The sequence below is a fragment of the Podarcis vaucheri genome, assembly GCF_965113315.1.
Source record: "Podarcis vaucheri genome assembly, chromosome: 14".
NCBI lineage: Eukaryota > Metazoa > Chordata > Lepidosauria > Squamata > Lacertidae > Podarcis > Podarcis vaucheri.
Genome location: NC_138752.1, coordinates 49,207,442 through 49,223,133, shown reverse-complemented (window position 1 = coordinate 49,223,133; position 15,692 = coordinate 49,207,442). Strand labels below are relative to the sequence as shown.

Here is a 15,692-nt window from a genome sequence, read left to right as displayed (position 1 = left end):
CTTCTGATACTTATCGGAATGCCAGCCCACATGGATGCTATCAGAGTGACAGCACTCAGAGCCACATCCCATCTTCAGAATAGAGGGTTGGTACTGCTCTCCACCCTTCTGAAAAGCAGAAGCAAATTTTATTTCTTATTTATTTCATAAAATCGATGCGCTGCTGAAAAACCTGAAAGCAGTTTACAAAATGATAGAAACAAGAAAACCAAGGGGAAACACAACTTTAAAACATATGAAAAGTTAAAACACTAAAGCAGATTCAAATTTAGCAAAAAGCCCTGCAGTTTTGTTTTTTTGTTTGTTTGTTTTAAAAAAAATATTATAGCCCAGCCTGCAAACAATTGCAGGAAATTGCATGGAAACAATTGTTTCATAAAAACTTTTTTTAAAAAAATGTGTTTTCATTCCTTCTCAGGGGTTAAACAGGAAGGTAAGTTTCCGAAAACCATGACAACTTTGAGGAGCGAAAAGGAAGCGCCTTCACCTCCATTGGCATCTGTACCCTCAGTGTGCATGCACACAAAAGCTCATACCAATAACAAACTTAGTTGATCTCTAAGGCGCCACTGGAAGGAATTTATTTCTTTTTTGTTTCGACTACAGCAGACCAACCTGTAACCAAATCTGGAAAGTTCCTAATTCAGATGAAACTCCTTCGCCTGCCCTTGCTATACCACCCACCCACCCTGCCCCCTCCCATAGCTGTCAACTTTTCCCTTTATTTAAGGGAAATTCCCTTATTCCTAATAGCAGTGGCGTAGCGTGGGGAGTGCAGGGGGGGTCGGCCGCACCGGGCGCAACATCTGGGGGTTAGGGTTAGGGGGCGCAAATCCACGGGTTAGGGGGCACAAATTACTTGCCTTGCCCCGGGTGCTGACAACCCACGCTACGCCACTGCCTAATAGGATTCCTCGCAAAGAAAAGGGAAAAGTTGACAGCTATGCCCCCTCCGCCTGAAATCCAGAGTTGTTCTCTAGGGCGGAGGGAGAGTGGAAAGGATCCTAGCGTCTCTTCCACGGGCATCCTTCTGCCGCACCACCTGGGCAGAAGAGGCCAAGCAGGCAGCAGAAGCTACACCTGGAAAGGAAAGTTGTACCTTCTAAAGTGCAATCCATCCTTCCTGGCTGGTCCAAAGGCAGCCCTCCCCTGACCCTTCTTCCACACCTTGGGGGCGGGGGACGTGCAGACAGTGCCCTGGTCTGGCAGCCTCGCTGTGCAAAAAGTACAACTCTGGGAATTGCTAGCTCTTTTTCTTTCTTTTTTTTAAACCCAGCTCTCTCTCTTCCCTCCTCCCTCCTCTTTTCTGGCCAGCCTCTTCCCCCGCCCCTCCTCCTCCTCCTCTTCCCTCCCCCCCCCCTCCCTGGCTGGAATGAGAGGGTGGAATTGTGAATCACGGATTTAGCATGAGGTGATCCTGCTCGGCCAATCAGGGCCGGCCCGGCTGCCAACCACCCTGGCGCTGGGTCTTTCAGCCTTGCTGCAGACTCCAAGGTGAATGGCACCCGGGGTTACTGCCGGGCATGGCAGATTAACGCTTTCCCTGCCGGCCGAGGGGGGGGTTACTCTAGGTCAGCTGCACAGGCTTAACCCGTCTGGAGCCGGACCCTTTTCAAGAGGAATCGTTAAGAGTTGGAAGGGACACCCCCCCCCCCACCCCAGGGTCATCTACCATAGTCCAACCCCCTGCAATGCAGGAATCTTTTTCCCGACGTGGAACTCGAACCCTGGACCCTGAGATTAAAAAGTCTCACGCTCAACCGACTGAGCTATGCGCGCAGACACACGCTCAGGCCACATCCACGTCATATGTTTCAAGCATTGTCATAGCACTTTGAACAGTCCTGACTTCCTCCAGAGGATCCTGGGAACTGTAGTTTGTTAAGGGTGCTGAGCATTGTTAAAGCTAAAGGGACCCCTGACCGTTAGGTCGAGTCACAGACGACTCTGGGGTTGTGGCGTTCATCTCTCTTTACTGGCCGAGGGAGCCGGCGTACAGCTTCCAGGTCACGGGGCCAGCATGACTAAGCCGCTTCTGGCGAACCAGAGCAGCGCACGGAAATGCCGTTGACCTTCCCGCCGGAGCGGTACCTATCTATCTACTTGCACTTTGACGTGCTTTCGAACTGCTAGGTTGGCAGGAGCAGGGACCGAGCAACGGGAGCTCACCCCGTCGTGGGGGATTCGAACTGCCGACCTTCTGATTGGCAAGCCCTGGGCTCTGTGGTTTAGACAACAGCGCCATGCCACCCGCGTCCCACCAAGCGTTGTTAGGAGCCTCCTATTCCCCTCACAGAGTGTTAAAGGTAAAGGTAAAGGTACCCCTGCCCGAACGGGCCAGTCTTGACAGACTCTGGGGTTTGTGCGCCCATCTCACTCAAGAGGCCGGGGGCCAGCGCTGTCCGGAGACACTTCCGGGTCACGTGGCCAGCGTGACAAAGCTGCATCTGGCGAGCCAGCACAGCACACGGAACGCCGTTTACCTTCCCGCTGGTAAGCGGTACCTATTTATCTACTTGCACCCGGGGGTGCTTTCGAACTGCTAGGTTGGCAGGCGCTGGGACCGAGCAGCGGGAGCGCACCCCGCCGCGGGGATTTGAACCGCCGACCTTTCGATCGGCAAGCCCTAGGCGCTGAGGCTTTTACCCACAGCGCCACCCGCGTCCCAGAGTGTTAGGAGGCTCCTATTCCCCTCACAGAGCTACAGCTCCCAGAAGGGACAGCCCATCCATGAGGCAAGGGGAGGCAGCTGGATTCTCAGCAGCGACAGATCCCAATGTAGATCTTTATTCCGCCTCTCCCTTGTTCCTGATGTAGATCTTAACTCATTCTTTATTTTCTGGCAAAACACCATTTTGGGGTCTGCCTTGGGTGTCAAAATATATTGACCTGACCTTGATTCCCTGAGTCATAAAATTATAAAGTTGGAAGGGGCCCCGAGGGTCATTTAGTCCAACCCCGGCAATGCAAGAATCCTGCCCACAGCTCTGCCCCTGGGTGGGCTCGAACCACCAACCTTCTGCTTAACAGCAAGTCACACTGACCCCCATTGTGCTACCTTCAGATGGAACTCTGGGAATTGTAGCTCTGGTAACAACTACTCCCAACAACTCCCAGCTCCTGCCAACCTAGCAAACCAAAAGCACGTCAAAGTGCAATTAGATAAATAGGTACCACTCCGGCGGGAAGGTAAACGGCATTTCCGTGCGCTGCTCTGGTTCGCCAGAAGCAGCTTAGTCATTCTGGCCACATGACCTGGAAGCTGTACGCCGGCTCCCTCAGCCAGTAAAGAGAGATGAGCGCCACAACCCCAGAGTCGGCCACGACTGGACCTAACGGTCAGGGGTCCCTTTACCTTTAACAACGCCCAGCATCTTTAACGAACTACATTTCCCATGATTCTTTGGGGGAAGCCATGACTGTTTAAAGGGGCATAACAGCACTTCAAATGTCTGGTGCGGAAGGGGCCTTTAATCCAATTCCTGGCTTGCTCTTGTGCTTTTAACAGCTCGGTGTACAACAACAAAACTTTGTACAAAGCCCTTCCATCTGCCTTGCACAAGGTTGTGAAACGGCCACAAAGACACCCACTCTGGCTTATTCCTGTGTCCACAGTGTCGAAAACCAGTGGAAGAAGCTTTCCTTCTCCCACGACTTTGAGCCAGCCTCTGCAGATTAAGCTGCACAGGAGCTGGGGTGGTTAAAAAAAGCTGGCAATCCCAGCAAACCTCAAGCCACTTGAGCCATCGCTGCACCAAGTACTGCAATAAAAGAAGGAACCATTTTTACTGTTACAGACCTAAATTTGGGCAAAAGGTTGCCAGGCAAATGTTGCCTCCATGAGTCTCTGTCACAACACACACTGCCTTCATAGAATCATAGAATTGTATTGCTGGGAGGGACGCAAGGGGTCATCTAGTCCAACCCCCTGCAATGCTGGAATCTCAGCTAAAGCATCCATGGCTTAACTCTTGACAACAATTTTCATAGCCGAAATCATGCAGTCATTATTTCCCTTGATCATGTGTTGTATGAAATAATACTTTCCTTGCTTTCCTCTGTGACCGATCAATTTCTGAACAGCTCCAAGTTCTAATATGGTATGCCCTGTGGAGGACCTTAAGGTCCACAAATGACAACACTTTGGAGGTCCCAAGTCACAAGGTGGTTAGATTGGTCTCAACTAGGGCCAGGGCCTTTTCAGTACTGGCCCCGACTTGGTGGAACACTCTGTCCCAAGAGACTTGACATCTTTCTGCAGGGCCTGCAAGACAGAGCTGTTCTGCCTGGCCCTTGGTTTGGACTCAGTCTGACCCTTATGTTTCCCTCCCCTTATGGTTTTGATCTATGGGCTACTATTAAAATGAGGATGCATTTAAAATTGTATTTCAACCCGTATTTTAAATTGGTTTTTCCCGCCCTCCCCTATTATGTTTTTATTGTGATTTTACTGGTGTTAGCGGCCCTGAGCCCGGCTATTGCCGGAGAGGGCAGGGTATAAATAAAAATTTATTATTATAATCCGGGGAATATAATTCCACCTTTTCAAGGATGTTGCAAACGTTGATCAATCCCACTAGCACCAGCCCGTCATCTCTCTGCTCACCCGCCCCAAAGGATTAGCTTATCCCAGTGTTTCCCAACCGGTGTTCCGCGGCACACTAGTGTGCCGCGAGACGTTGCCTGGTGTGCCGTGGGAGGGAGGCGGGCGAGTCGGGCGGCGAGAGGTGGGGCGGCGGCGGCGAGGAGAGGCCGCCCAGCGCGGGGCTCTCGCCGTCTGCCTGCCTGGCTGCCTGCGTGGCGCTGACGTCACGGGGCTGTAACGTGCCCCACATAGGCACACGCGGGGCGGCGAGCGAGCTCCCTCCCACATCCCATCGCCGCTCGCTTCGGCCGGCATACTGGGCTGTCGCAGGCGGAAGGCCTGTGCATGCGCAAGGTTTTCGCGCCTTCGGGATTCCCTTCACGCCTTCCTCCTCCCGGGTCCTTGAGAGCGCGGGAAGCGGCAGCGCGAGACCGGCGTTGAGCCTGGTAGGTATTGCGCTTGCCAAGGCAGTCATTTGGGAAATGAAAGCTTGCAAAGCAAGCAACCAGTTCAATGTGAAGTACGTGTATGCTTAATATCCTGTATCTGAAACCTGTTCTGCCCCCTCCCCCACACTTGGTGCCATTTTCATCTACACATGCAGCAGAGTAAGTTGACCCAGAATAGTACCAATTCAGATGGCAGATGGGAGAATGACAGTGCTGAATGCTTTCCCATGTAGAACAGTCCCTGCAAATAAAAACCTAGCATATTTGGAAGAGGGATGCTAGCCTAACCATGACCTTCTATGCTGTTACTATTTTTTTAATTTTTTTTACATAAGTAAAAAGTGACCTTTCCCCATCTGGCATGGTGGTGTGCCTTGAGATTTTTTTCATGAAACAAGTGTGCCTTTGCCCAAAAAAGGTTGGGAAACACTGGCTTATCCAACACAGGCCGATTAGATCATTTCAATCTCCTAAAAGAGCCAATAAAGGTCTCTTCTGCCTTTGGCGTTGCAGCGTCTGTACTTTGGAACTCCCTGCTACTTGACACCAGGCAGATGCCATCACTGTATTCTTTCTTTGCCTATATAGACACAAGGTTGGTTGTTGTTTATTAAATTTGTATATCTGAAGATCTTGGGGCAGTCCCCAGCATAAAAATACAAAATAAAAACAAAAAATACATTAAAAAAGCACATTGAATGTTAATCAGCCCAAGGCCTGGTTGAAGAGGAATGTTTTCGCCTGGTGTCTAAAGGTGTATAATGAAGGCATCACGTGAGTCTCCCTGGCTAGAGCATTCCACAAGTAGGGAGCCATCGCAGAAAAGGCCCTGTTCTCAAGTTGCCACCTGGTGGAGTGGGGGAAGGCATACAAAGAAGGACCTCAGAGGATGATCACAGGGTCCAGGGCACTTCAAATGGGGAGAGGCAGTCCTTGAGGTTACACGGTTTATTGTTTTTCCTTGTTTTCATATGTTTTTAACCGCTTGAAAATATTTTGTTTCTAACTGTATTTTTTATTACAGATGTGTTTGCCACCCTGGGATCCTTTGGGAGGAAAGACGGAAGATCAACATTTTCATAGAATCATAGAATCCTAGAGTTGGAAGCGACCACAAGGGCCATCGAGTCCAACCCCCTGCCAAGCAGGAAACACCATCAGAGCACTCCTGACATATGGTTGTCAAGACTCTGCTTAAAGACCTCCAAAGTAGGAGACTCCACCACACTCCTTGGCAGCAAATTCCACTGTCGAACAGCTCTTACTGTCAGGAAGTTCTTCCTAATGTTTAGGTGGAATCTTCTTTCTTGTAGTTTGGATCCATTGCTCTGTGTCCGCTTCTCTGGAGCAGCAGAAAACAACCTTTCTCCCTCCTCTATGTGACATCCTTTTATATCTTTGAACATGGCTATCATATCACCCCTTCACCTGCTCTTCTCCAGGCTAAACATGCCCAGCTCCCTTAGCCGTTCCTCATAAGGCATCGTTTCCAGGCCTTTCATTATAGGAAGAGTATTGCTAGAATCAAAGAGCTGGAATAGTCCTCCAAAATCATCTCAGCCAACACTCTCTACTGCTACAGGAAATTTAGGGAGAAGGTTCATTCATAGACGAGTTAAAACTGACCAAAGAAAACTGAGCAAAGCAAGGTCCAGAGACTGAAGGACCTGTATTTTACTAATGCGTGGGAAGAAGAGAGTTTGAACAGACTGAAAGGCTGGGAATCCACAATTTATTTATTGCAATGGACCTTTTGTGTTGTTTAGGGTGAGCAAAGGAGATGCATAAAAGAAGTTAAACTGTGGTGTGTGTGGAAAGGAACGAGAGGAATTATCTGTCTAAAGGGGATGGGGAAAATAAGAACGCAGACATGAACTTAGGCACAGGCAGCAGCAGCAGCAGCAGCACCCAAACACACCGTCCTGCCAGAGGCGGCCTCCCCAGACACACACTGCCCTGCTTCCAAAAATGGGACCTGCCCTTTGTCCCGTGTCACAGTCCGCCCCCAGAAAAGCGATGACTCCAGGTAACCTCCTGAGAACACAAAGGTGTGTTTGGCTTTTCACAACAGCTGATAGGCAATACAAACCTGCCAACAGAGACAACCTCCTCTGCTGTCAGAGATTGGTACCAGATGCATGTTTGACTACAACTCCCATAATTCCTGAGTATTGGCCAAGATATTTTTTTAAAAATAAATATTTATTAAGAATTTTCCATTTTAAAAAGCCAAAAAAACCCCCAACATATACAGTTTACAATCCTTATTTTCTATAACATATTTCCCTGACTTCCCCGCACCTCCCCTTCTTATATTCCAATTCAAATTGTAAATTCAACAAGTTCTTATCCCCGATTTTTAACCTTTTTATACTTAATTCATTTTTAAAAACCAATTTTACCTTATAAACCTCAAAATTTATACCTCAGTACTCATTCTTAAATCCTTTTTTCTAAAGTCGACCCAAATCCCCTTCCACGAATTCCCCACTTTTCATACTGATAACAAAACAGAATAAATTGGCCAAGATAGCCTGGGGTTGATGGCAGCTGGAGCCCAATGACATATCGCTACTCTTGCCGGGAGGCTGGACTCTGGACAGATGAACATTTCAACTTCGGATTGCAGGTGGACGGATTCCTTTTTAAATGTTCCCTCTCACTAAAATAATAATAATAATAATTGAAAAACCTCCCTGTGTGTAGTAAGCTAGTACAGCAGTAAGACTGAGCTGCATCGCTGGTTTTCTACCTGCAGATAAGATATATTTAACAATTTTAAAAATTTCATTTAATAAAATGTATATACTGCAAGGAAAAACCCCTCTAAGCTGTTCTAAGCAACATTCAGTCGTTGAAATCATCTGTTAAGAAACAGTTAACAACAGGTATTAAAGTATTTAAAAGATTAAAATCGGCACTAGCTAGAAGGCAAGAGAACACACGCAACTTCTATAGGTCTGAAAAGGATTGCCTAAGCAAAACCATTTGACGTGGGAGCTAAAAGGAGTTCAGCGATGGTGCCTGCCTGCTGTCAATAGGCAAGGAGTTCCAAAGTATAGCTATTAGACATGAGAAGGTTGATTTATTACAATTGTGGAATATTATGGGGCACCCATAACAAGCCGTGCTTGTTCTGTCAGTGTGTTATATTTAGGATATTGTTCTAAAATGGAGTCTAAAGTACAACAGGTCTACTTTGTCAGGACTGAAACCACAACTCTACCAACCAAGCAACAAGCCTATTTGATTAGCACCAAATCCATCCAACACACACACGACTGCAGCAAATTGGACACTCCCTCTCAGGCGCCTAATTCCAACTGCGTCCTGTAACACCCAATGTTGCTCTTAGGTGCAGGTTGCAAAAGAGGCCTGCCAAATTACTGAGGGAGCATTAAAGACAGATTTGTTATATTTCACAAGGGCAGGCAGATGAACCACTCTGGGAATTGTAGTTCTGTGATGCGAAGCAGTCAAGCCCTCTTCCCAAGGAACTCGGTGAATTGTAGCTCTGTGGGAGGAATTGGGGTCTCCTATCAACTTTCAGCAGCCTTAGCAAACTACAGCTCCCAGGATCCTTTGGGGGAAGTCATGGCAGCTTATAGTGCTTTGATACTGCTTTAAATTTATGTGTAGATGGGGCTAAGGATCGAAGATCAGGCTGAGGTTCCCAGTATTTTCCCAGATCTGGCCAATCTATAGGGATTTTACTGCCCACCAGCCTGTCTGCACAGTCTCCAAACATCCTTACAGTGGTACCTCAGGTTACAGATGCTTCAGGTTACAGCCTCCGCTAACCCAGAAATAGTACCTCAGGTTAAGAACTTTGCTTCAGGATGAGAACAGAAATCGTGCTCCAGCGGCATGGCGGCAGCAGGAGGTCCCATTAGCTAAAGCGGTGCTTCAGGTTAAGAACAGTTTCAGGTTAAGTACGGACCTCCGGAACGAATTAAGTACTTAACCTGAGGTACCACTGTATTTTACTTTGAGGAGAGATGCTGTGTTGGGGTGGGGTTATTTTGACTCTTGAACAAATCTGCGTGTATTTTTATTTATGTGTTACACTTTTACTCAGCTCTTCCTCCAAGCAGCTTGAGGTGGCATGCATGCCTCTCCTCCCCTTTAATCTTCAAATGACCCTGGGAGGTAGGGCAGACCAAGGCACAAATTCATGGTTGAATTTGAACCTGGGTCTCCCTGGTCCTAGCCTGACACTCTAACCATATAACCATTATCAACCCCCTGTACCCGCTATCATTTCCCAAATCAGGGAAAGGCGGGGGACATTTGGCCCTCCAGATGTTGCTGGACTACAACTCCCATCATCCCTGGCCATGTCACCAGGGATGATGGGAGTTGTAGTCCAACATCCCATGGGTTCCTCAACCCTGCATTATAGCCATGCTCTCATGTGGATGCAGATGCATAGACCCAAAGAGTTTCTCTGGTATGCTAACCTACTCAGTAACCATTTATTCAGGCAGCGAATGTTTATTTCCTTACTTATTGCATTTATATCCCACCTTTTCCTCCAAGGACCTCAAGGTGGCGTACAAAGTTCTCCCCCTCTCCATTCAGTCTCCACAACAACCCTGTGAAGGAGGCTAAGGCGAGAGGCAGTGACTTTCCCAAGGTCACCCAAGTGAGTTTGATGGCTGAGTGGGGGATTTGAACCTTCGTCTTCCAAGTCTTAGCCTGACATACTCTAACCAGAGCACCACCTTGGCAGAACCCCTTTGAGTGCCTCCGTTTTAAAACAAGTGCGATCAGATCTACGGTGACAAGAGATATCCTCTTCCAGCATTCTGACATTTTTAAAAGAAAGGGAACTGGTATAAGCCGTGTGGCATATGGACTGAGCAAGGGTTTGAATCCACATCTACCTAGTGAAAGTTGAATGCCAGTACAGCGCACTGATTTCCAAAATGAAATATATCTGCATTCGTCAGGAATTTACCTGTATGGCAAGTGTGAATTTTCTGGCGTGGAACCATCTCTTCTTTTGATTAATATGGGGGTGCGTAGATGTATTTCTGGTCAGAATTGTTTTATTTTCCTTGGAGTAATTTCTCTCGCTTTACTCTTTACTCTCACTTGTTGTGTATTTTGTGTTTTTATTTTGTATTTTTATGCCCTGAGATCTTTGGATGAAGGGCAGTATTATAATAATAATAATAATAATAATAATAATAATAATAATAATAATAGCAGCAGAAGCAGCAGCATAAGGGCAACAGTGAAGGACCACCAGGAATGCCTAAGGGCTGAGAGTGACCCTCTGCTGTATCAAGGGTTTGATGAAGCCCTAAGCTACTGAAGGTAATGGGGCCCTTTCTATGTCCAGCTGTCCTTTGTCAACAACAAATTGTCACTGTTTTTTTGTGTTGAATATATGCTATATGGTAATTTATGGGCCTAATAGGTATCTAAAGCCATTTGCACATGTTGCCCTGCAACCAGTCCATGCAGAATGTAGGCATCCTATATAAAGAAATGAGCAAACCAGTGATATTTTAAGGAGCAGGCGAGCAGGCGGGGCCCATGACTTACATCATAGGAGCCAACACAACACAAAACACGGTTGCTGTATGTATGTTTTATTTTATTTGTTTTTTATCTTATATTTTGGAAATGTACATCCAGGTTTTTTTCCTTTAATTTTTTTTTTGCAGGGCCCCCAAGAGAGTGGGGCCCTAAGCTATAACTTGTTTAGCTTATACCGTATTAAAAATATTCTGAATCTCAGAAGCCAGAACAGCAAGAGGGATCGCTGCGCAGTGAAAGCAACAATCCCTCTTGCTGTTCTGGCTTCTGAGATAGCTGCGCAGCCTGCATTCGCTCCATAAGATGCACACACATTTCGCAATACTTTTTAGGAGGGAAAAAGTGAGTCTTGTAGAGCAAAAAATACGGTACGTAAATCCAGCACTGATCAATAGGGGCATTATATTATTCTACCCTTATTCTCACCTGAGAAGTTCTGGAAGCAGAATGTCCACTAGACATCACCCCCCCCAAAAAAAAAAAAAAAGATGGCAAAAAGACAACAGGAAATGGCATAAAAATTGCACGTAGTAATTTATGAGCATAGATCATGGAATCATAGAACTGTAAAGTTGGAAGGAAACCTGAGGATCATCGAGTCAATCAATCATCAATGCAGGAATATGCAGCTGCCCCACATGGGGATCAAACCTGTGACCTTGGTATAATCAACACCATGCTCTAAGCAACTGAGCTATCCATTTAGATGTCCCTTTAGAAATAGTTGCACCTCACCATAGTGGGCAAGCCCAGCATCTGCTGAGTCTGTTATCCAGGAGCTTTCTGTGGGAGCAGCGGAATCTATTTATTTGTTGCCATTCCTGTTTCTTTGCAAAATATTTGCACAAGCTGCCCAGATATTCTGGGACAGGCCAGTCTCAGAGCACTACAACTCCCATTGTCCTCAGCCACTGGCTACGCTGGCAGAGGCTGATAGGAGTTCAGCAACAGCTGGGGGGCACAGCATCTTCATCCCCCCCACGCATGGGAACAGAGGGTCTGTCATACCTTCCCATAGGACAGGGTTTCCCAAACTTGGGTCTGTTTTCGGACTACAACTCCCATCATCCCTGGCTAGCAAGACTAGTGTCAGAGGTGATGCAAACTGCAGTCAGAAAACAGCTGGGGACCCAAGTTTGGGAAACACTGGACTACAACTTCCATCAACCATCACCACTGGTCCTGCGAGGTAGGTATGATGGGAGTTATAGTCCAACAGTGGCTGGAGGACCCAAGTTGGAGAAACACTGTCACGGGACCTGTGGTGGTGTGGCCTGTGGATCGGGTGGGCTGGGAGACTCCCAACAGCCAGTTAGAGGCCTGAAGGGCCCCATTTGGCCCCTGGACCTGAGATTCCACATCCCTGTTACAGAGGCACAGCTTTTCATGCATTAGAACAGGGGTCAGCAACCTTTTTCAGCCATGGGCCAGTCCACCGTTCTTCAGACCATGTGGTGGGCTGAACTATATTTTTGGGGAGAAATGAACAAATTCCTATGCCCCACAAATAACCCAGAGATGCATTTTAAATAAAAGCACACATTCTACTCGTGTAAAAACACCAGGCAGGCCCCACAAATAACCCAGAGATGCATTTTAAATAAAAGGACACATTCTACTCATGTGAAAACACGCTGGTTCCTGGACCGTCCGTGGGCCGGATTGAGAAGGAGACTGGGCAGCACCCGGCCCCCGGGCCTTAGGCTGCCTACCCCTGCATTAGGAAACGGTAAGCATGTCTTTTTCCAAGGCAGTAATATCAGAGCTGGCCCACCCATGAGGCAGGTTGAAGCACCGGCCTCAGGCGGCAGATGTGCAAGACTGCTTCTGGCATGCGGCTCTGCCACCCAAATTGTGGAACACCCTGGCTCCTGCCGAGTTCTGCAATAGGGGAGAGGGCGTTCTGGCAGCCCCAGAAATGGTGGTGGGGCAGCAGTAGGGAGGCAACGGGGGGGGGGGACTTCCATAATTTGCTCAGGTGGCAAAATGGGATGGGCCCTTTCCCTGACTGCAACAATATCCTAACTCCAAAGCAAGAATTAATGCGTCCCTTAAGCTCTCAGAGCACTGGAGCAGTCTTGCCTCTTATGCAATGAGTCGCAGCCTTGGATATTGTTCCCTGATCCTTAGGCACTATTACAACAACCATTCACAGTAGACCAGTGTTGCTACTTCCACAGTATATTTTGTTTTATGTATTTAGGTGATATTTTTTTCCTTTGCACAAGTTACAAGGCAGATTGCAACCAGGTCCAATAAGATAAAAAAAAAACAACGGATTACGCAGCCCTTAAGACACAGGAATTCGTTAGCAATCATTTATCTCATCAGGTCTCTCTTCCTGCAAACCCCTGCCCCTAAAAGGTGCATCTTAACCAGGTACCTAAAACCACCAGAGATGGTGAGGTGTACCTCAGGAGGGAGTTCCACATGTGAGGAGCCACCACTGAAAAGGCCCCAATACCATGTACTTCATTCTCAATTGGTTCAACAGTCAAACCCTCTTCACAGGGACCTCTGGGAATCGTAGTTCTGCGAGAGGGAAACAGGCCTCTTAACAGCCTGCAGCACCCTTCAATAAGCTACAGCTCCCAGAATTCTTTGGGAAGCCATGACTGTTTAAAGTGGTGTCGGGGTGCTTTAGATGTACTCCATGTTAATGGTGTTAAGTTAATGTGCTTAATTAATGAAAAATCATTATTGACATTTATTAAGGATTATAAACTTCTTATGGACTTTTCTGCTTGAAAGAGAAAATGTAATATCTGGATCTGAAGATTGAAAAATTATTGGCTTATATAAAATATAATAGTTGGAGGTCAATGAGTAAATACTATCTTTAGCTGACGGACAGAGAATCAGAAGCCTTTTTCTTTTCCCATCCATCGTCTTTTCTTACTCCTTTTCTCTCTTTGCTTCTGTTCTTTTTAAGATTAGATTTCGAAAGTATTCTTTTTACTCAGGTGTAGTATGAAAAGATGCTTTGTATTGGGTAGGAACTTTTCTCTCTCTTTTGGTAAGTTATCAATGAAACTGGACCTAAACCAAAATGTGCACACACATTTCCCAATACTTTTTAGGAGGGGAAAAGTGAGTCTTATATAGCAAAAAAATACGGTACGTAAATCCAGCGCTGATCAATAGGGGCATTATATTATTCTACCCTTGTTCTCACCTGGGAAGTTCTGGAAGCAGGATGACCACTAGAAATCACCCCCCAATAAGATGGCAAAAAGACAATAGGAAGTGGCATAAAATTTGCACGTGGTAATTTATGAGCATAGATCATGGAATCACAGAACTGTAAAGTTCTCTTTTGGTAAGTTATCAATGAAACTGGACCTAAACCAAAAAACTGTATATGCCTCCAGGTCGGGACCTGCGCTCTTTGCACTTTGCAACGCGACATTAAAAGCACCATAGCATTACTAAGAGATGCTTATACAGCTGCAAACACAAGAGGTGTGCTTTGCACGAAAACCCAGCACGCTGCAAAGGCGCAGTCGAGGCAGAGAAGAGGTGGGCGGGCAAGACGGTGGAGTGCAATCATAGGAGACGACAACCAGGGCTAAGGTCCCTTCGCCCCCCCATAAAATATTTGAGGAGACCGGGGCACACCCCCCCCAAGTTGATGTACATTGCCTTTGTGCGCACCGCGTCTTGTGATCCATTCTGGGGGGCGAGGCATACCTGGGCCTCCCCAATATTTTATTCAAGTTGGCACCCTTGGGTGCAAGCCAAGCCTAGTTGCACAACAACGCAAACCTTGCACATCAAGGCGCTGCGAAAGCGCAGGAGCCGCGGAGCGTCGCCCCAGCGCGCAAACCTCGGCGCCTCGCGAAAGGCGCGCTGAACTTTCTTCGGAAAGAGGGAATGACCGACAGTAACCCGAGGCGTGACGTCAGCCTCCCCCTCCCCTCTCACACACACAGACGGGGGGGAGTGGGCGGGGCGTTTAGCCTTAGCAGCTGGCTCCCCGCCAGGGACACGGGGAGGCGGTGGATTTTTGGGTATTATATTTGCAATCTCACAGGCTCCTCGCGACTCCCTTCTGCAAAAAGCCAGCGATCCCCCGTCCTGCCACAAATGCACCCGGCGTGATGTTGCCATGGGCAAAAGGCGGTGGCAAGCGGGGTACAAAAGCACATGGCTCGCGAAGGCAAGAGTGGGGGGCGGGATCCGTTCAAGGGATCCCGTCACCTGAGGAGAAACAGATCCCTCGGTGGGAGAGGACTACACACACGCTCCCCAAACTCTCACTTCCCAGGCGCGCGCGCGCGCTCAGGACGCGCTCGCTTCATCCAAACTGGTTAGGAAAAAGGATTTGAGAAATATTGCACACATCATTTGGAAGTTGACTCTTGCTGAAATCACAGGCTGTCTGGATATTTATATATCTTGGCAAAAGGGCACTTTTGGAAATAATAATAATAATAAAAAAACAATTGCACTCCCTTTGCACAGAAATTAGGACCCTCGTCCCAAACCACAGATCCCGACTTTAACTCAAGCAAGAAAGGGCTTCCACCATGATGCAAGACCCCATTTTTTTGCAGGTACCAACTGGGCAAAAGCTGCTTCCCTTCTCCCCGGTTGGCACCGTGAGAAACAGCCCCCCCCCCGCTCCCTCTACCCTTTACCCACCGTCAATGTCGCTCAGCAGAGCCGTGTCAATCTCGCTGGATTCATGGAGAGTCAGCGAAGGGTCCAAGCCGTCCAAAGACGCCTCTTCGAAGGCGAGGTTGTTCATCTCGGCCACGGCGCGCGCAACCCCCTCCTTAGAGAAACCCCCTCCACGCACGCACGCACCCCTACCCTACCCACCCCGCGGGCAGGCCAAAAAGAAGTTGATTTTAAAAATAAAAATATGTGGGATTGAATAATCTGGAGGAGCCTGGATGACAGGCTGGGAGGAGGAAGCGCCTTCCTTAGGCTGCCGGGGACTCCGCGCAAAGAGAAGCCATCTGCGCATCGGGAAGCCAAGAGGCCCGGCGTTTATGGGCTGGTGGCTCCTAGCTGCCTGCTGCTGCTGCTGGCTGCCACCCTCCCGTCCATGGCAGGCTCTGTAAGGTGGAGGGAGAGCAAGTTGCGAAGTGGAGCTCAAACCTGCT

The 15,692-nt window shown here is 47.9% G+C and overlaps 1 protein-coding gene across 2 annotated transcripts in view; it reads right to left on the bottom strand.

The window, feature by feature from the left end:
- SREBF1 (sterol regulatory element binding transcription factor 1) overlaps positions 1-15,692 on the bottom strand; it is a 48,524-nt gene extending 32,832 nt beyond the window's left edge. The window contains exon 1 of one of the 2 annotated variants that reach the window (XM_082199641.1): positions 15,226-15,692. In XM_082199641.1, coding sequence (XP_082055767.1) covers positions 15,226-15,331 — 106 coding nt within the window. In that variant the 5' untranslated portion in view covers positions 15,332-15,692. Of the gene's footprint in view, positions 1-1,099; positions 1,234-15,225 lie in introns of those variants that run through there. The other variant, XM_082199642.1, reaches the window with a different exon arrangement.